General features: G+C 43.9%; 2 protein-coding genes across 2 annotated transcripts in view; one reads left to right on the top strand and one right to left on the bottom strand.

The window, feature by feature from the left end:
* TMEM278 (transmembrane protein 278) overlaps window positions 1-18,558 on the top strand; it is a 92,368-nt gene extending 73,810 nt beyond the window's left edge. The window contains exon 2 of the mRNA XM_083163386.1: window positions 16,621-18,558. Coding sequence (XP_083019512.1) covers window positions 16,621-16,890 — 270 coding nt within the window. The 3' untranslated portion in view covers window positions 16,891-18,558. The remainder of the gene's footprint in view (window positions 1-16,620) is intronic.
* The window catches only part of MXRA8 (matrix remodeling associated 8), a 543,508-nt gene that overhangs the window by 469,633 nt on the left and 51,361 nt on the right, over window positions 1-22,514 (bottom strand). The window lies entirely within an intron of this gene.

Consider the following 22,514-nt stretch of genomic DNA (forward strand, 5'->3'; position numbering starts at 1 on the left):
TTCTCTCCTCTAACCTTAGGGGGTGACGTGTCCTGTGTACAGACCTCATGGTAAACAGATCAGCTACAATAGTTTGTGTATTTGTATATATTAATCTAATGGTCTGTAAACACAGCGCTATCGGTGGCCGCCAATATCGATATCTACCAGGTGCCGGCATTAGTGGATGGGCTACGATTGATGGTGTGCGGGGCCATGCATCGGTATAGCATGTGGCTGAACACTCCGATTTTGACTACAGTATATCGTCAAAATCTATAGCAAACATCGCACTGAGGCTACAGCTTTATGGCAGGATGTACAGAGAGTGCTGTAAAAACCCCATTATCAGGGTTTTTAACCACATTTTCAGATGCACTAAAGCCCCACCACTGGGGCTTTGCCACAGGGTATAAGCCCACTCTAGCTGACATAAACCCATAGGGGCTTCTTTTCGCATCCCCTGCCACCCTGCACCGTTCCCCGCCGCCCCACTCTACCCGCGCCCTCCCCCCTCATCTGATGTCCGTAAAGCCTCCTGCTGTGCTGCCCGGACCAGTGACCTCCGCCTTCCTATCGCCTTCCGGGTGCAGGGAGGATGAGGAGCCTAGCAGTCCCTGCAGCCGTCTGAGCAGGAGGCTGTAGGACACAGGAGAAGGGGGGAGAGTGGCAGGAACCCGCTCACCCACTACCGGCTGCTTTGTGATACTATTGACATACGTTAGTATATATGTGATTAATATCGATGCGAATTGTGGTGGGATGTACCGCAAATGCTTGGTACATCCAGCCCTTAGTCACGTCTACTCCAATGTAAACATAACCTACCCTGGCTATCCTTTCCTCATAACCCAAATTACTCTAAACCCTTAATCAAATTTTGCTTCTCTTCTCTGAACCTTACAAGTTCCAATATGTCCTTTTTATGGAGTGGTGACCAGAACTTTGCACTGCATCTAGATGAGGTCGTACAAATGATTTATAAAGTGGCTAAAGCTAAATAACACTGTCTTCCCTCATCTCTGTGCCCCTCCATGCTCTGAATGACAAACAATCCTATAAGCAACCAAGCACATCTAGGAAATCTCTAAGCACAAATGAAGTTGCTGTAGAAATAAATCCAGAATCCTGCACCACCAGATACACTATCATTGTCATTCATATTTCTGTCAGTGATGGATGCTATGCCAAGATTATCACACATTTGGACCTCCTTCATCAATATCATACAGTTCCTGAGTGAGGCTATTTTTGTAAGAAAAATATTATTTCTATACCCTATTCAGGCAGCTGCTTCCCAATCTTTGATGAAACCTGGTGTTGTAAGATATGGTGTGCACCGGCAATAAGGGATCGTTACCATGTGGGGTATGGGGCTCGGCCTTTTGTCCATATACGGTTTTCATCACTGCCTGGGTCTGGCGATGTTAAGCTGAACCAGTGGCGGATCCTACACTGTGGCAGAAGCTGAGTGCTACGTGTTACAGTGCAGAACTGTACTTCTTTGGTATCACTCCCTAGAGGGCAGTGTCGGGCTGGCCCACAAGGGTACATGGGAAACAGGCGGTTGGCCCCACTGCCTGGGGGTCCCAGGTCCAAGTATAAGGATCAGTTTCCAGACTGTGCACAGGAATTATATATTACACATATGTTAAATTATACCATTATACTATTGTTTATCTTGTACAATGCATTGCTGTGATCTGATATCATGCACCAGCAGTATTTACTAAACTTTACTACTTACTCTCTAATGGTTAGCCAAACTTCTGTGGCAGCTGGCCACACCCCCTCTGGAGACTGGCCCCTATAACTTCATTCCACCGTCGGCCCTTCGTGCACCAGTCCAACACCGTTGGAGGGTGAACTCGGATAGGGCTTGCACCCCAGTATCAAAGCCACTGCATTGAGGCCCTTAATAATCAATGCACCCACCTATGGATTTTTCCCTAATTTTCTCCTTGATCAAGGGTATGTACCAATGTGTATATTACAACTTACCTTCCATACGGTTCTATTTAGCCATGAGTTGGCGTGTGGTGCAAGTAATTGCATCTATATACCGCAATTATGGTACATGGGAGTGTCCCAGAGGGGGCACCATTCTTCCTTGGGGAGAGCTGGGATAGTGCCTTATTCACATAATTGAGGCCACATCCTGCTGATCACATCCACAATTCGCTGTGTTTTACAGTGAAGATAGAAGGTGCTAAACACCACTGTATCCCAGTCCCAGCTGGTCAAGCAGTAATTCTTTGCAATTTACAGCAATGGTGCAGGGCTTTGATGACACAATCCAATGCGAGTTGCATCATCCAATCTCCAGGTTGTGGAGGAGGGCCTAGGACTTAAACTGCGCCTGGTTGTGGTGTTACTGATCCTACCACCAGAGCTTAAAGTGGTCCTGGAGAGGTTGGATATAAATTCCCCTGTGACCGAAGTAGGGCCACTTATACACATATTGTTTCTTTTTCTCTGCATGTGTCCCTGTAGCAAATCCATGCCATGTGGCCCTCCAACTGCTTCCCCTCATCTCTCTTTCTCTCAGAGGGCAGGATGTACTATGACGAAAATGCAGTAAAACCCCAGTTTTACCGCATTTTCAAATTTACTAAAACCCGGCCGCACCGTCTTCGGCGATACCCTATAGAAGCCTATGGGCTTCTATTGCCACCCGCTGCCCGCTTTCCGCACCCCCTCCCCTGCCCTCCGTTGCTCCTCCACCCTCAGCAGCATGTCACAGCCGGAATGTCCTTCCGGCTGCAGGGGGGAGGAGGAGATGCCGGGGACGCCGCAGAGCCCAGGAGGTGACGGAGACCCCCCCCCCGCAAATGACATTACAGGTATTGGGGGGCCTCCATCACCGCACAGCGATGCAATCCGCATATGTTAGTAGATATGCCGCCCATTGACTCTTCTTCACTTCAGTGGTGGTGATGGCATGACATCACATATGCCGTGTCAGATAAGGAAGCCACTGGAATAGACTTATCTGTTGGAATTACAGTGAAGGACTGTGGTGGAGGTGTAACTACAGAAGCAGCGCCTGTCATTCAGCACCAGCTCTCGCCAGATCAACAGCGCTGGCAAAAGCCATCTGACGGGGACGCGCAAGCAGGGCCGGTGACAGGGGTGATCAAGGGGGACAAGTGTGATGGGCCCCAGCGATCTGAAAGGTCCCAAAGCTTCCATGCCCCAGCATGGCCGCCACCTGTACCAGCTGACCTGTCAGTGACCCTCACGGCCCAGCCGTCTACTGTGCACCATTTTGTATGTGGCTGAGTCTGACTGACTCACTGTGAGCCACTGCCGTCTACTCTTTGTGTGCGCACAGCCTGGGGCCGCAGGTGCACAGACGTACCCGCCGCCGGGTCTGTGGTATCCGTACTTTTATGCGCGGGTCGTCTGTTCCACACTCTGCAAATGACCTGCCCTGCCTGCTGGTAGTGCTCGGAATTCTTTTGTAAAAGCGACAGGCCAGCAGCAGCAGGAGCCAGCAGGAAGCAGCAGCAGGAGCCAGCAGGAAGCAGCAGCCGGAGCCAGCAGGAAGCAGCAGCCAGGAGCCAGCAGGAAGCAGCAGCCGGAGCCAGCAGGACTGAGAACGAGAGAATTTTAGTACTTGTTGGGGGTTTGTACCTGCGCACCGAATCTTAGGGCTAGCTGCCGCACTTATGGATGACTGATCCGTTTGGTTTAATTTACAGGATAATTATGGTTTTTGTGCTGCGCTCCGCCCTTGCTTATGGTTATAACCATAAGCAAGGGCGGAGCGCAGCACAAAAACCATAATTATCCTGAGAACGAGAGAAGTCCGCACCTGAAAGCAGGATCTGGAGCAACAAAAGGTTAAATGAGGCTCATGCAAAAGAGGAATGTGTGGATTTGGGTTTAGGTGGGGGCCCCAGACATATCATTATACAAGGCCCCAAGATTTCTGTTGCTGGCCCTGCCACACATCTCACACACTCACGCATCCCTATCATTCGGTGGTGAGGAGCTGAATCCCTGTCCATCTTTGTTTTAGGGAGACAGGCAGGGTTAGGGGCTGAGGGCACTGACGGTGGAGGAGCGGGGAGGCGGCAGAGGGTGGCGGTGGTTTCAGACAGAACTGAGCGCATGAGCGTCTCTTGCACACGCACCCCCTTCCGTCTGATGGCGTGTCCAGGCGATAGAATCGCCAGGATCTGCAACAAAGAGAGGCGCTCCATCTGTAAATCCCCCTACCATTTCAGGTGGTGGAACCCCTGCCTACCACTGTGTATGAATGACCCAATACGCAGCTTTTCTGCAAAACAAGTTCGCCAAGCTGTCAGTCATTCCCTGTCCCTTCTAAAACGGCAACATGCAGCAGAAGCTTAGAAGAAAAGAGTAGCTCACATTTTCAGATAAGTAAAAAATCTTAGTTATTATTATTATTTGTATATTATACAGCTAAGGAATATGCAGCTTTGATGTTTAATAATGTCAAATACTTATTTTGTTTACTCTGTAAAGATACATTTTGAAGCCACTTCAAATAATAAGGGTTTGAACAATTTCTCAATTTGAGACACTTCCATTGTAATTACGAAGAAACAAAAGTTTTGCGAATCATTATTATGATGTGTGTTTGAAATTTTCATGTAACAACCTTCTTTCACACTTAAATAATATAATGAATAAAATTGCCAGAATGTTCGAAATCTATATTTCACTTCAAAGGAGTAAAAGATGAAGAGCGCAAGATAACTAGCTAGTAAATAACTTGTGATTTCATGGGAGTTTAATCCTGTCGTCACGCTGTAAACACTGATTCCGGGAGTGTGTTCGTGATATAAGTGGAGCTGCCAGCACCAGCGCTGTATGCTATGCCCTAGTCAGAGTATCACAGTGCAGTGTATGAGATTAAATTATTTATTTATTTGCAGGTTCTTATATAGAGCAGCAGATTCCGTTACAGTGTCTTATATAGCGCGGCAGATTCCGTTACAGTGTCTTATATAGCGCAGCAGATTCCGTTATAGTGTCTTATATAGCGCAGCAGATTCTGTTACAGTGTCTTATATAGCGCAGCAGATTCCGTTACAGTGTCTTATATAGCGCAGCAGATTCCCTTACAGTGTCTTATATAGCGCAGCAGGTTCCGTTACAGCGTCTTATATAGCGCAACAGATTCCGTTACAGTGTCTTATATAGCGCAGCAGATTCCGTTACAGTGTCTTATATAGCGCAGCAGATTCCGTTACAGCGTCTTATATAGCGCAGCAGATTCCATTACAGCGTCTTATATAGCGCAGCAGATTCCGTTACAGTGTCTTATATAGCGCAGAAGATTCCGTTACAGCGTCTTATATATCGCAGCAGATTCCGTTACAGTGTCTTATATAGCGCAGCAGATTCCGTTACAGCGTCTTATATAGCGCAGCAGATTCCGGTACAGTGTCTTATATAGTGCAGCAGATTCCGTTACAGTGTCTTATATAGCGCAGCAGATTCCGTTGAGCTTTACAATAGTAGACAGTGATAAAACAAACTGGGTAACAACAGACAGACTTGGAGGTAGGAGGGCCCTGCTGCAAGCTTACAATCTATAGGGATATAGGAGGGAAACACAAGGACAGGCACCAGTAATAGCATAGCAGTCCCACCAAGTTACAAGTCCAGAAGGGAAGCTATGTAATACATAAGTGCCTCAGAGGGTTATGTGTGCGCTTGACAGTTTGGAGGCTAGTGGAGAGTCTTATTGTGCGTGGAAGGACATTTCCATAGGGTGGGAGCAGCCCGATGAAAGTCCTGTAATAGTGAATGGGAGCTAGTGATCTGTGCAGAAGAGACGCAGATCTTGTGCAGAGCGGAGTGGTCGGGATGGGAGATATGTGCTGCAGCCATGTTCCCTTGACATGCGCGTCCACCCACAAGCCATGGCTGTAAAGCCGACCAAGTTTGTCCCTGGGTACTTACTAGTATATAATGGTGGCTTTGTCACAGGGTACACAATGAGAACATATATCCACAGTGAATAACCCAGAACCAATTCATAAAAATAACCACCACATTCAATTTTTTGTATAGGAAATAATTTATTAGGAGATTGGGTTCTGGTGCATATGAGGAAAACAGCCCCGAGAGCAAGTATTGGGACCAACGCACTGTTGGCTGTGCATTTTGTACAGTTAATTGTCAATATGCCATAGGGGTAAAAGATCCTAATATAGAAAACTGTCTTCTCTTATTCAGTTATTAGAGTATGAATGTGGTTGCTATGGTAACCGTAAACCCAGGCTTCAGAGTAGATTAACCCATTGAACCCTCTAACAGGGCTCACTGTCTTCTCCAGGACTGCACAGAATCTCACAGCAATCAGCGAGTAGCGTTCACCCATTAGCACTACATATCATAATCTTCCTGTTGGCTGCTAAACGAAGACTCTTCAGGGCAAGAAGAAGCTGATTTTCTATAATCAGAGGAAAGATCTCCCTAATGGAAGGCAATGATAGTAGGTCAGGCGGTGTATTTGATTCAGTAAGTTTAATTCCTGACTAAATAGAAACAGTGATATTTGTTACCAGCTGCACAAAGTCTGCTCGGGCTATTTACTGAAAATGCATGTAATGCATGTACATCTACCATTTCCCATGGGAGTCCCAGTGCCAGATTAAGCCTTTCGGGGGCCCGGGGCACTTTAGACAGGGGGGCCCCCTTGCACTTGTCATTACTGGCCGCAAACTGCATGGGAGAATATTACACTGTCAAAACACAGAGTAAAGGCAGTATAATCTTTGTTTATAACCATTTCTTTAAGTGCAGCACCCGGGCAGTTGTCATATGTATCTTGGAGTGCCGGTAACCACGCATCTATTTATATATATATATATATATATATATATATACACACATACATACCACATGAAAAGCCTGTATTTGTCCCTCTGCACCTTACTCTGTAGGATACCTTACAGTCCCAGTGCTGCCTCTGATTAAAAACCCTCCCATGACTAAGCTGCTGCTGCTGTTCTCCATGGGCCTGAGAAGCATGTAATGAGCTCCACCAATCAGAGCTCAGCACAAACGTCTCAGCCTCTGCCCTCTGGTGCAAAGTGTCATGGGACTTAGGGCCTTATTCTAGTTCACTCTTTCTGACAAAATCCTTCTTAGATGGACAAACCATGAGCACTTCAGGGGGGCAGATGTAAAATGTGCAGAGAGAATTAGATTTGGGTGAGTTATTTTGTTTCTGTGCAGGGCAAATACTGGCTGCTTTATTTTTACACTGCAATATAGATCTCACTTTGAAGCAAAACCCCACCCAAATCTAACTCTCTCTGCACAAGTAACATCTGCCCCACCTGCAGTGCACATGGTTTTGTCCATCTAAGAAGGATTTTGTCAGAAAGAGTGAAATAGAATAAGGCCCTTAGTCAACTCCCAGTAATGCACTGCACACTTGTGCAGTCAGTGTGCCTTGGATCCCAATGCTCAGCACCATTAATCATTGTCACATTGGCAGATAGGTGAAGCTGCAGCACTACCCCACTCCCATGCACAAAACCTTTTTGAAAAATACATCCCAACCACAGGGGGCCCCTAGCTAGAGGGGGGCCCAGGGGTACTGACCCCTTGTGCCTCCATTATAATCCGGCCCTGCATGGGACCTGCATCCGTTGATATGTTATAAAGCATGTAAAGGTGTGGCCAGAAAGCATGAATCTATTTATTGGAATCATTAAGGCAGTAACACACTACTCCAGAGGAGGAGCTTGTGGGCCCAGGTGCAAAGATATCATTTGGGCCCTAATCATCCACCATAACCCAAGTTCACAATATGCAAAGCGGTAGACAGCGGTGACAGGAAAAAGGAGGCAGGGTCAGCAGTGGGCCTCTCAGTCCTCAGGGGCCCGTGCACTGCACCTGCTGCACCAATGGTAGTTCCACCTCTGCACTACTCACATTTAAGTATTCATAATATAGGCTGCATCATATTGTAAAGATTGATTATCATTTACAAACACTGCATTAATAACTATTACATGTTTCCATGTCTTTTTTGTTGAATAAAGTCTATGAATTAATCATACCCCTTTCACATCGATCTCTGACCCGGGTTATTGCTGATACCCCTTTCACACCAGAAAATGCAAGGACCCACCCGGGAGTTGGCCCCTTTCACACCAGAAAAGTCCCTGCATTTTCTGGTGTGTGAAGGGGACGGGAAGGAGGCGGGGAGGAGGCCGGCAGGAGGTGGGGAGGAGGTGGGCAGTCGGTGGGATGGCGGTGGAGGCTGGCAGGAGGTGTGTAGAATACTCACCCCGGTTGCATGTCCTCCATGCAGGCCAGGGATCCACACGGGCGGCAGGTGCAAATGACGGGACAGCAGGCGGATGAAGATGACGCAGCTCTCCGGTGCCCTCACTGCCGCCGGAGAGGTGCGTCATCTTCATCCGCTGCCTGTCCCGTCATTTGCGCCCGCCGCCTGTGTGGATCCCCGGCCGGACAGCACACTGAGAACCGGCAACCTGGGTAATTATCCCCTACCCCATTCACACCGGCGTGGTCCTCCGGGTTAAACCCGGGCACAACCCTGCTCCATAGCAGGGTTGAAATCCCAGCAATTTTCGCCGGGATTTTGGCCTGGGAACCTTTCACACCTGCGCTAGTCGCGGGTTGTTCCCAGGTGTAACCCGGGAAATTATGCTGGTGTGAATGGGGTATGAGTTGGTGACAGATGGACCCAGGTCGAGGTGCAGTGTGAAAGCACCATAGCTTATAATCCGGTTAACCAACCCGACAATTCAGTTGTAAGAAGGGTTAAACCCAGGTCATCCTGTGCGGGTTTAGTGTGAAAGCGCTGGACCAGCAATGTGAAGCGGGTATCACTGGACCTGGGTCAGCGATGTGAAGAGGTATCACTGGGCCTGGACAGGTCAAGGAACATTTATACCAAAAATAAACACAGAAAGTTGCAAGAAGGCATCTACAGTACCAAGGCAAAACATTACAGTATGTGGAGGTGGGGAACAGCACCTTTGAAATACACTTTAAGAAGAATATCGCAATCTAGAATATTAAAATCCAAGGCTCAGGGCTAGGGGTGATACCAATATGTACCCCATGTTTAGAAGGGCATAGCATAATCTTGTATGTCATTTCAGTACAATAAAAAAATAAAAGATTCTGATTTTTTTTTTTACAAAACACTTGTTATTGTGTCATTTTCATCCGAATGTACAAGGTGAGAACTGATAATGCTACTTTTACAACCTGTTACACAGTGAGAACCTCCTGACCTCGCTGTTGATACTAATCAGATTTGGCAGTTGCTGCACACGTTCCAGGCAAAACTGTTTTCTCATCTGTCGCACTTTCATCTTCTGTGCTTTTAGGCGTAATTACTAAATGGAAGCATGGGCGAATCGTGCTCTATCATCTGACAGCGAGACTGGTATTTGAACCCCTCTGATAATACAGAGCCCAGTCATCTGTAAGGTTTGCAGTCATTATAGGCAATTTGTGACGGTATCAAACGGAAGAAAGGGCTTCTTGTTTTCCGGAGGCCGCAGGTTCCTCCTGTCTTGATAAAAATAGTTTGATTATTACTGTACTTGAAATCACCAGACATTAATATATCAGCAGCCCATACTCATTTCTATGAAAATATTACTATAATGACATGTGTTGGCAACAACATCGAGGCTGGATCCAACATAACCTTTAGCTCTAAGACCGTATCTTTCTTTTGTTGTCTCTTTCTCTCCGACTTGACATCCCAAAAGTCAGAATTCTCCAGCAATCTATAATACAGTTAAAAGCCATCATGTTCAGTAATTTCTCCAATCAACCAATAGAAATACTCCACTGACTTCATCCTTCTGTTTAACCTTACCTGTGCTACAGTAGTTCAAATTCATTGGACAGTTTAAACTATGGTCATCACTATCTTGCAGGAAATGTTTGCATACATTTTATTTTATTTAAACATTTCTGATTTCATTTACATTATGCTGACCATGTACAATTAATAGGGCTGGCAGCACATAGGGACATTTCCATTCTCGACACAAAAATACGTATATGAATTGGACACATTTGACCATTTGGTGCTCATACCAAACAGGAGATAACAAAGAGGCCAGCGGGTGACAAGTGCACAAAGCCCGCAGCTGCGATTTGCCCACTAGATTGATGGAAATGCTTAGTAATGATTTGATTTTGTCAGATCATTGCCAAACACTGTTCTTGCTTTGGAGCCATGAACACAGCTGTCTGATTACTGTAGTTTGATGATATCACTGACAATGATAACACGAAACACGTGTATGTGACCTTACTAAGAATGGTGGATATTTTGCTTCTCTAGTCTACATAAAAAAAAAAAAAATCATGATAAATCACAATGGCCACACTGCAATACGAAGGGTGAAATTTAATAGGATTAGAGATTCAGAAAGTGAGCGATTTGGGAAGAAAGCTTCAGTTTTCTTAAAGCGGCAATCATTTATACCCCATTCTCACCCAATTCTTGGGTCTAGCATTTCAACCCAGTAATTTGCCTTTTACAACAGGTTTGTTTTGCAGTGTAAATGGATCAACCCGTGTCTACATATCCGGATCTCAAACAAGGGTAAAACCCTTTTTTTACCCGTGTTTGAGATCCGGGTATGCAGACACGGGTTGACCTATTCACACTGCAAAAATACCTGTGTTAAAAGGCAAATTACCGGGTAGAACTGCTTCAACCGGGAATTTGCCTTGCAATGAGAACGGGGGTCCGTCGCCGGCAGCTCCCTGCATTTAAATGCCGGGTAAAAGCCGTGTTGTTCACACTCGCAGTGTGAACACGGCATCACACTGCAAAAACAGTTTGATTTGGAAGTGTAAAGTTGCCCATACGAATGCAGATTTATCTTCAGATCTGGCTGGTTGGAACAAAAACCTGGTTATGGATGAGAGCAAATGACAGTTGACCATTTGCTTGGAAATGCTGGAAAACTGACAAACTGTCACTCATCCATAACCATGTTTTTGTTCCAACCAGCCAGATCTGAAGATAAATCTTACTAGTGTATGGGCACCTTAACTGATTGCTGAAAAACCCTGGAGATTTCTTACCAAATCTCTCACTTTCTGAATCTCTCATCCTATTACATTTCACCCAATCGGTTTTTCTGCTAATCAGCTGATCAGCATCTAACCACCTTTTCCCAAACAGACTAGTCACTAGTAGATATTGCCTAGTATGTATTTATACTGTAGATACTGTACATGGGCACTGTCCTTGAGATGCCTCTCTGCCCCTGCTCTATACCCTATCTTTCATATCGCAGATGGGGATTCTAATAAGGATCACTGGGGCAGATGTATTAAGCCTTAACAAGAGATAAATGCAAGGGTGATAAGGAGAGATAAATGTCCAGCCAATCAGCTCCTTACTGACTTTTTTCAAACACAGCCTGTAACATGGCAGCTAGGAGGTGATTGGCTGGACGTTTATCTCTCCTTATTACCCTTGGATTTATCCCTTGTTAAAGCTTAATACATCTGCCCCATTGATCCCTATCAGAAACACAAAATCAGTACGCATCAACATTTGGGGAGCTCTTCGATTGAAATGAATCAATCCTCAGAGAGATATTAAACGGATAGGTACAATGGGGCAGATGTATTAAGCCTGGCGAAGAGATAAACTGGAGATAAAGTGGAGAAAAAGTGGAAGGAGATAAATCACCAGCCAATCAACTTCCAACTGTCATATTTCAAACACTGCTGATTGGCTGGTGCATTATCTCCTTCCACTTTTTCTCCAGTTAATCTCTTCGCCAGGCTTAATACATCTGCCCCAATGTACCAATTAAACTTCAAGCTGATTGGTTGGGATCAAAGCTTGTAGAGGGATACATTGACGCGATAAAGTACCAACTACTCAGCTCCTGTTATCGTGTATAAAAAGGGATACTGTAATTTACCAATATCTCTTTGGAGAGATATTGGTTCGTTATCTCGCTCCAAGAATTGGTCCCCCAATCACTCTAAACTTTATCTTGCTCCAAGAATTGGTTCCCCAATCACTCTAAACTTTATCTAACTCCAAGACTTGATACCTCTCTCTAATGGAGGGAGAATGTTGTACACTCTTTGGAAAGGTGGATACAGTATATAGGCCATCAGTATTCAATTCCAGGCCAGGACTCCTCTCATGCAGATTCAGCTTTGTTTAAAGTCGAATCTGCACTGTCAAAAACGGCCACTGGATTCTCAAATCCACGTCTGTTTCCGACTATATTTTTATGTCGACATTTGTTTCCACTAAGTTTAAGACTATTGGAAAAATGGACCCACTATTGAATAGGTTGTTTGCCAATTCGACCGAATCTTGATATTTCCGCCTGGTGGAGATATCGTCCGGGATTGAATGCTCCCCTTAGAAATAATGGCAGTCTTACATGCATCACTTATTAGTCCTTATTAATCTACCATTTCTTTATTTTTCCATATTTTCCTTCAGGTTTTGACTTAATTCAATTACTCCCATTTTTCTGGCCTTTAGGGACTCACTGCTCTTCACATAACATTACAGACCAAAGCTGTAGTCTGCAGTAATGACAGATCTGACATTTCTCAGATTAGAGGGGTAATTAACTTTTATATTCATGTCCCTGATAATAAATTTTTCCCTGAGTGAGAGGAAAGTGAATATAAGTTCCTGGAGACACATTACACATTTGTAGCTGCAGGGGAAACAGCGAACTTCGGTTCACAACCACCTCTGATGTAAGTGCACTGACATTATAAAATGTGACTACCGGCTTAATTCTAAAGGACACTGATACATTTTATTGTTACATACTAAAAGGCTATATGATGAGAAACTGGTTACTTGTAAAATGGTTGCATGGCAATCTCTCATTACTCCTCACTAGGAAATTACTTAAAGGGTATCTCCACCCAAAACATATATTTAATTGTACAGTGTGTGAGAGGGAAAGGTGGATTAGCTAACCGATTAATGTATAAGCTTAGTTCTAGTCATTTGGGAAACTTACAGTGATATGAGTACTTGTACTATTCATGATGTATACAGGGCAGCCAAGGGGGGGGGGGGTACTAATTACCCAGGCCCAGGCTTGCTTTCTCTGTACAGCGCTGCGGAATATGTGTGCGCTATATAATAACTGGTAATAATAGTCTCTGTACAGCGCTGTGGAATATGTGTGTGCTATATAAATAACTGGTAATAATATTCTCTGTACAGCGCTGCGGAATATGTGTGCGCTATATAAATAACTGGTAATAATATTCTCTGTACAGCGCTGCAGAATATGTGTGCGCTATATAATAACTGGTAATAATATCTCTGTACAGCGCTGTGGAATATGTGTGCGCTATATAATAACTGGTAATAATAGTCTCTGTACAGCGCTGCGGAATATGTGTGCGCTATATAAATAACTGGTAATATTCTCTGTACAGTGCTGTGGAATATGTGTGCGCTATATAATAACTGGTAATAATAGTCTCTGTACAGCGCTGTGGAATATGTGTGCGCTATATAATAACTGGTAATAATAGTCTCTGTACAGCGCTGCGGAATATGTGTGCGCTATATAAATAACTGGTAATAATAGTCTCTGTACAGCGCTGCGGCATATGTGTGCGCTATATAAATAACTGGTAATAATAGTTTCTGTACAGCGCTGCAGAATATGTGTGTGCTATATAAATAACTGGTAATAATAATCTCTGTACAGCGCTGCGGAATATGTGTGCGCTATATAAATAACTGGTAATAATAATCTCTGTACAGCGCTGTGGAATATGTGTGCGCTATATAATAACTGGTAATAATAGTCTCTGTACAGCGCTGTGGAATATGTGTGAGCTATATAAATAACTGGTAATAATAGTCCCTGTACAGCGCTGTGGAATATGTGTGAGCTATATAAATAACTGGTAATAATAGTCTCTGTAAAGCGCTGTGGAATATGTGTGCTATATAATAACTGGTTATAATAGTCTCTGTACAGCGCTGCGGAATATGTGTGCGCTATATAATAACTGGTAATAATAGTCTCTGTACAGCGCTGTGGAATATGTGTGCGCTATATAATAACTGGTGATAATAGTCTCTGTACAGCGCTGTGGAATATGTGTGCGCTATATAATAACTGGTAATAATAGTCTCTGTACAGCGCTGCGGAATATGTGTGCGCTATATAATAACTGGTAATAATAGTCTCTGTACAGCGCTGCGGAATATGTGTGCGTTATATAATAACTGGTAATAATAGTCTCTGTACAGCGCTGCGGAATATGTGTGCGCTATATAATAACTGGTAATAATAGTCTCTGTACAGCGCTGCGGAATATGTGTGCGCTATATAATAACTGGTAATAATAGTCTCTGTACAGCGCTGCGAAATATGTGTGCGCTATATAATAACTGGTAATAATAGTCTCTGTACAGCGCTTCGGAATATGTGTGCGCTATATAATAACTGGTAAAAATAGTCTCTGTACAGCGCTGTGGAATATGTGTGCGCTATATAATAACTGGTAATAATAGTCTCTGTACAGCGCTGCGGAATATGTGTGCGCTATATAATAACTGGTAATAATAGTCTCTGTACAGCGCTTCGGAATATGTGTGCGCTATATAATAACTGGTAATAATAGTCTCTGTACAGCGCTGTGGAATATGTGTGCGCTATACAATAACTGGTAATAATAGTCTCTGTACAGCGCTGTGGAATATGTGTGCGCTAAATAATAACTGGTAATAATAGTCTCTGTACAGTGCTGCAGAATATGTGTGCGCTATATAATAACTGGTAATAATAGTTTCTGTACAGCGCTGCGGAATATGTGTGTGCTATATAAATAACTGGTAATAATAGTCTCTGTACAGTGCTGCGGAATATGTGTGCGCTATATAATAACTGGTAATAATAGTCTCTGTACAGCGCTGTGGAATATGTGTGCGCTATATAATAACTGGTAATAGTCTCTGTACAGCGCTGTGGAATATGTGTGCGCTATATAATAACTGGTAATAATAGTCTCTGTACAGCGCTGCGGAATATGTGTGCGCTATATAATAACTGGTAATAATAGTCTCTGTACAGCACTGTGGAATATGTGTGCGCTATATAATAACTGGTAATAATATTCTCTGTACAGCACTGCAGTATATGTGTGCGCTATATAATAACTGGTAATAATATTCTCTGTACAGCGCTGCGGAATATGTGTGCACTATATAAATAACTAGTAATAATATTCTCTGTACAGTGCTGCGGAATATGTGTGCGCTATATAAATAACTGGTAATAATCTCTGTACAGCGCTGCGGAATATGTGTGCGCTATATAAATAACTGGTAATAATAATCTCTGTACAGCGCTGCGGAATATGTGTGCGCTATATAAAAACTGGTAATAATAATCTCTGTACAGCGCTGCGGAATATGTGCGCGCTATATAATAACTGGTAATAAGTAAAAATAATAATAAATCTCTATATCAGGTAGGCATTGTGGGAGTACTACAGCAATACGCGTGTACTGAGAGGCTGAAATAGCTGCAGTTCTAGAACAGACTTTTATTTTTTTCTTGCTCATCAATCAAAATACTGTCATTTAATGTGAAAATACATTGGCACTTAGGAACAGTAAGAATGATACAATTTGTGGTGCAGTAGTTCAAAAGAACTGACCTTAAAAAGCACTTAGAGCATCACAGCCTCTCACACCACTGTTGCTGGATGTGTAATTTCTCACATGGGTGCCCCCAAAACCTGCTATTACCTTATTTGAAGCCTGAAAAGAAAGGGAGAAATTTTCTCTTTACCACTCATGTCTGACCATGGGAAGTACCCTAAAATAATATATTAACTACAGTATTCCATTCCATGATCCATTCTATACATGCTGTTATTTAGAATATAACATATGGAACAACGTACAGTATACCTTTCCACAAAATATTTGTGTTTACTTTTGCATTGTAATTTAGATAATTAGTTGCCTGATCCCAAAAGCTCTATTGCTGTGCTACTCAGCAGTATCTGCTGACATCACAAAGGTTATAATGCTGTTATCCGGCAGTAACAGCTGACATCACAAAGGCGTATTCCTTGGCTACCCAGCAGTAACTGGTTCCATCACAAAAACTGTATTTCTGGATTACGAAGCAGTATCTGCTGACATCACAAAGGGCAATTACGATGTCAGTAGATGCAGGGTGGGAGAGGACGCAGGCTGGGAGGGGGAATGCAGGGTGGAAGAGGATTCAGGGTGAGAGGGAGGACACAGGGTGAGAGGAGAATGTAGGGTGAGAGGGAGGACACAGGGATAGAGGGGATGCATGCTGAGACGGGGATCCATTTTACATTGATTCCAATGTAAAAATCGGATCGATCGCATTGCATGCGATTTGGTTGGCATGCGATGCAAACGACGCAATTTTTCCGACCCGATCAATACAATCAAAATCGCGGGCGCCGTGCTAGGAAATAAGTACCGAATAAAATATACACTAGGCAGATGTGGGCACCACAAACTTTTTTGGCAGGGGGGAGAAAAATGTATAGTTACGCCACTGTCATCAATATATATATTGCGTGTGAATGTGGAAGGATTGGCCATCTAACATGTATATTTGTCTCACACAGGTCCTTCATTCTGACGCGTCGTACTGCAGGACCCTACTAGACGACAACAGCTCTTCTGCTCTCATAATCCTGGGTTTTGTTATGATGTCTCCTCTCATCGTCCTGGCTATGGCTGTGTATTGCGGTCTTGCCCGCCGCCTGCGTCTCTTCATGCTCTTTCAGCCTTACACCAGAGCCCTGTACAAGGGAGTGCGATGGAGGTGGTATGACGAGGGAGGCATATGTAGCTGCGTCAGGGAATGGAATAACCATGTCAAAGCTTGGGTATAACTGCTGTAAGACTGCTGGCAGCCATCTGTATTTGATGTCCATACAATTACTCTGTGGAAGATAGAAGATTCACGTCCTCACTCAGCTAATGGAGCATCAGATGAACTCGAGTCTATTGGAATCTGCTTTGATACAGTGAAAAAAAATGCTATTTAAGATCCATCCTCAAGTAAAAACCAGAACCGGACAAGACTCCAGAACACCGGACTGGACATCAAACTCTGCATTCCGGAGCTTGTAGTGTCTGGGGGCAACTTGTCCGGGAGGATGACTGTGATAGCTGTCACCAGGGACATGGGGAAGGGGAGAGGGGAGATTACAGCCTCCCTGTGTGGTCCAGAATGTTCTGTTTTTTTTTTTGCTACATACCCGGACCATACAGGCAGGCTTTAGTCCCTCCCCCCTCCTCTCCCTGGTGACAGCTCTCAAAGTCAGCCCCCCCCCTCCCCCCCGGGCAGGACACCACCAGACAGGCACCCCCAAGGGTCCTGTCCGTTTCCAGTTTTTACCCCTACCTCTTCCATAGTAACATGAAGTTTTGTGATGACCTTTTATTGTTGTAAACTATATAAATTAGAAAATAATTATTTATTTTATTATATTTGCAATATGACCAGCTGGTGATAGAACTGTATTTAGTATGATAATAAATCATTTAAACCCAAAGACATCGTCATTACACTGGATTCAGCACTTGTAGTCTGTAGATCATAGAGAGGCAGCTTTGCCAGTGTGTCTTGGCTTCATACCCATGATCCTCTGCTCGGAACGGCTGAGCATCACCGCTTACTGTATGTAGTGAGGTGTCAAAAGTCTCCCACTGATGATGTATACAATACATATTCTGATGTAAGCAATGTGTTATTTATTGAATGTTATCTACAGTGTAACTTGTCACTTACAGTAGTAGATTTCGGTTGATTCAGCGCCGGTTAATAAGGGACCTTTATATTTGTTTCATATTTTAAATACAGTATCCGGTATGTTAAACATGTTTGTAGCAAATACACATAGAAATGGCACACATGATGTATATTACTAATTAGCACTGAGGTTCTCCTGATTCAGATGTGGCTGGAGTTTCTATTACTGATGCTTACACAGGATATGGTTACGCACCAGGGGGCATTACACCACCTGGTGCAATACTGATCCCAGCTGCTTCCATGGACAGAGTATTGTATCTTCCCTGGCACCAACAGGTGGCTTGCGGCACCCATGGAGAAATGCAGAGGCCAGGAAACCTGTGGTACAGACATGACTATGTAAATAGGGCCTGCCCCTCCCGTCCCCAAATTGCATCAGACTGTCAATCACTGACATACCAAAGCTCTCCCTGAATTCTGTGTCGTTGGACCCGTTCCCACACACAGGCAGAAGGGGTTCTGTGAACTTCCGTACGTTTAGGGCGCACCTCCAACCACATCTGAATCAGACTCCGAACGTCATCATGTAAAGTTTTCATCCCCCCCAATACATATTTACTAGCACAAATGTCTATTGTTGTATAAATAGTAAGATGGGTGTAGGACCGTCTTACCTCTTTGTATGTTATTACCAAGTCTTGTTATACTGTTGTTGCTTTTCTACTGTACAGTGCAACAGAAGATGCTGGCACTATATATATATATATATGTAAATGTTAATAAATAAATAAGAAGTAAATAATCCTTTATTTAAAAATGTTATTTCTAAGCCCACTGCAAGATTTACCTCCATGTTCCCCATATATATATATATATATATATATATATATATATATATATATATATATATATATATATATATATATCACTGTGGGGGGATATAGCAACATCAGATGGGATGTTGCTTTGGCAACCAATCCAATACCATCAACTATCTTGTAGAAGGTGCTAATGAAATAAGAAGTAGATTCTGATTGGTTGCCCGTAGCAACATCCCATGTTTCTTAAAACTGGTCAGAGTAAGTTAAACACCAACCCCTTTCACATCGCATGTTGTAAACAGTATATTACCATTTAATTACCATTTTTGTACCTTTCACATTGAACCTGTTTCACTCATACAAAACAGTTGTAGCTGTGGGCAGTGACATCATGCAGGGACCCAGCCTATCACCTTCTGTGGCTTCAGTGGCGTAAATTCTGCCGTCCGGAGGCTAGAAATAGTTTGGTACCCCCCCCCCAACTAAAAAACAATCATATATTTTATTTATTTACAGTGTCTTATATAGCGCAGCAGATTTCGTTGCGCTTTACAATTGGAAACAACAGTGATTAAACAAACTGGGTAGATACAAACCGACATGGAGGTAGGAGGGCCCTGCTCGCAAGCTTACAAACTATAGGGATGATTGCACATATATACGGTGGGCACCGCTGGCTGACAGATGACCAGGTAGCTCCGTGTATAGCTAATGAGCGGGACCCAGCACAGTGCATATGTAATGACCGGGTCCCACTCTGTGTATATGTAATGAGCGGTTCCCGGTCCTTGCAGTGCAATGCATATTTAATGAGGGGGTTCCCACCATGTGCATATGTAATGAGCGGGACCTGTGCTATGTCCTGCTCATTAGATATGCAAGAGGCGGGACCATCTCAGTGCTCACTGCTACCTGGTCCTCTGTCAGCCAGCGGCGCCCACCTTATGTATGTGCAACATATATGATTTTATTTTATTTGGGGGGGGGGGGGGCACCAAACTATTTCTTGCCTCCGGCTGGCAGAACGTACGCCACTGAAGCCACAGTAAGAGATAGGCTGGATCCCTGCAGTGAAAAAACCCATGTCAATCTTCTGACTATCGACCTAGACACTGTTGCCCTAATGCTTGTGTCGACCTATTGTCCTGTTGACCTAAACCTATGTCAACCTTGTCCCATGTCGACCTGGTGATGTCTCTAGCTGGTATGGTTCTTGGACCTACCCACTTCTTGGTGCAAAAGATGCAGCAGAAAATGGTATGCAACATTCAGGCAAGTTCAGAACACCCGCTACATCCCCATTACATGCCCAAATGCTGTTTCTACCCAGTTGCCAGTCAGTAATGCTCACTGCGCCATTAGTATCTGCCAGTTCTCACTCAGTAATGCTCACTGCACCATTGGTAACTGCCTGTTGCCACTCAGTAATACCAGGGCCGGATTAACAATGGGGCTGATGGAGCTACAGCTCCAGGTCCATTCTCAAAATAGGCCCATTCTGTAGCTGAGGGCCAGAGCTTTCTAACAAGCCCAGCCCCGTGTCGGTAGCCCCCCGGGAACCGGAGATACCGACAGGCAAACCTGGAACGTTTTCCCCATAGGATAACATGGGACCCGCTAATTCCAACCTCCACCCGGTTCCAACGGCTGCCAGTTACCCCTCTGACATCACAGAAGCTTGAGGTTGATCTCAGTCGAACCCAAATCGCTGGGCCTTCAATCTGATACCTGGTCCATATGGGTTCATTGGTTCTAGAGATATTGCGGGTAAACCAATTTTTTTTCATTTCTGAAATGTAATTTCATGGCTGCTCATGTTGTTTGACAGATTTCTCTGGAACCAAATGGCCCAGTTTCACGGGACCAAAATCATTTGAACCCTACACAGGGCCGGATTAACAATGGGGCTGATGGAGCTACAGCTCCAGGCCCATTCTCCAAATAGGCCCATTCTGTAGCTGAGGGCCAGAGCTTTCTAACAAGCCCAGCCCCGTGTCGGTAGCCCCCCGGGAACCGGAGATACCGACAGGCAAACCTGGAACGTTTTCCCCATAGGATAACATGGGACCCGCTAATTCCGACCTCCACCCGGTTCCAACGGCTGCCAGTTCCCCCTCTGGCATCACAGAAGCTTGAGGTTGATCTCAGTCGAACCCAAATCGCTGGGCCTTCAATCTTATACCTGGTCCACATGGGTTCATTGGTTCTAGAGATATTGCGGGTAAACCAATTTTTTTTCATTTCTGAAATGTAATTTCATGGCTGTTCATGTTGTTTGACAGATTTCTCTGGAACCAAATGGCCCAGTTTCACGGGACAAAATCATTTGAACCCTACTACTCACAGGGCCATTGGTAACTCCCAGTTGTCACTCAGTAATGCTCACTGCGCCATTGGTAACTCCCAGTTGTCACTCAGTAATGCTCACTGCGCCATTGGTAACTCCCAGTTGCCACTTAGCAATGCTCACAGGGCCAGTAGCCCTCAGTAATGCTTACTGAGCCATCGGCGAGAAATGACTGCGATGTGTCCTCATCACTCCTACTGTAGTTGCTCACAGCAACAACCATGAGTCCCAACACCAGATTTAAGTTTAAAAACAAAACAATTTATTAATTTAAGATATTATATAAAAATAAATGAACAAATACATTGCAGTCAGATACACTACATACCTGCTGGTCAGCTTATTAGCCTACAGAAAATAAATCTTCTGCTACAAACTGTGTAGCAAACACAGATTGTATGTAATGACACACCCGCAGCTATATGAGCTACGTATAGAAGATTATAGGATATTGTAGTCTCATTTATATCTTTTATATTGTGAAATTAAATAAGGATCACAGTAAAATTATTATATTGTAAATATTTATAAATATTTTAGTTTTAAATGTGTTGATACAGTATCTCCTATTTTCCTACGTCTGTCAAACATTTCCTCTGTAACTTCTAGGATAAATGTGGAAACACACTGAGAGAAGACCAGCAAGTTATTTACATCTAAGAAATATATTTACAATAGCGCCATAGATATAGCTTTCTATTCCAATGCATGGGCCACTATTAAACATAACAGGTCAATGCCACAGTGACAATTCCTTGTATCCATTGACTTTGTACATCAACCAGCGGATATGATACAAAAATAGACTGAGATGAGACGCAGTCTGTTCTGGCTTTTCACAGCTTTATGCTTCAAATGCTGCACACAAGAAGATGAAAACCTAGGGGAAACAATTCATCATCACCTGTAAGTGTTAAAGAAAAGAACACTCACTTGTCGCAGTGAAATATGAGCATCTGAGTTCAAGAGTTACTATTGTAAAGTGCAATGGAATCTGCTGCGCTATATAAGAAACTGTAAATAAATAAATAAATAAATAAGAGTAACTCACTAAAAAAATCTGTGTGGGCCTGTAGTTGCTTAATTAGATTGTAAGCTTTCACAAACAGGCCCCTCTCTCCTCCGCATGTGAGTTTTACTCTGCCTGTTTTAGAATACATACTCTATGTGTGTGTGTGTATATATATATATATATATATATATAGGAGTAGGCAAAGAAGCAGACAGCGGCACTCTGGGAATTTTCAAAAACGTATATTAGTGCAAAAATAGCATACCAACGTTTCGGGGCATAAGGTACCCCTTTGTCAAGGTGAACAGTGCAGTAACAAAAACTGCAGGAAATAAGCGGCACTCGGAGACTGTGGTAAGTGGTGAAGCGTAAAGGAAATGTAATCCATGTGCATGGTGGATTCAATTTCCTTTACGCTTCACCACTTACCACAGTCTCCGAGTGCCGCTTATTTCCTGCTGCATATACCTTGAGGCCTCATCCCCTCCGGTGCCCTTGTTAGAGGGCACCGGAGCCAGTACGCTGGGGCATTTATGCTGAAGACCTCATCGGATGCTATATATATATATATATATATA

The sequence above is a fragment of the Crinia signifera genome, chromosome 19 (genome assembly GCF_055691185.1).
Source record: "Crinia signifera chromosome 19, ASM5569118v1, whole genome shotgun sequence".
Lineage (NCBI taxonomy): Eukaryota > Metazoa > Chordata > Amphibia > Anura > Myobatrachidae > Crinia > Crinia signifera.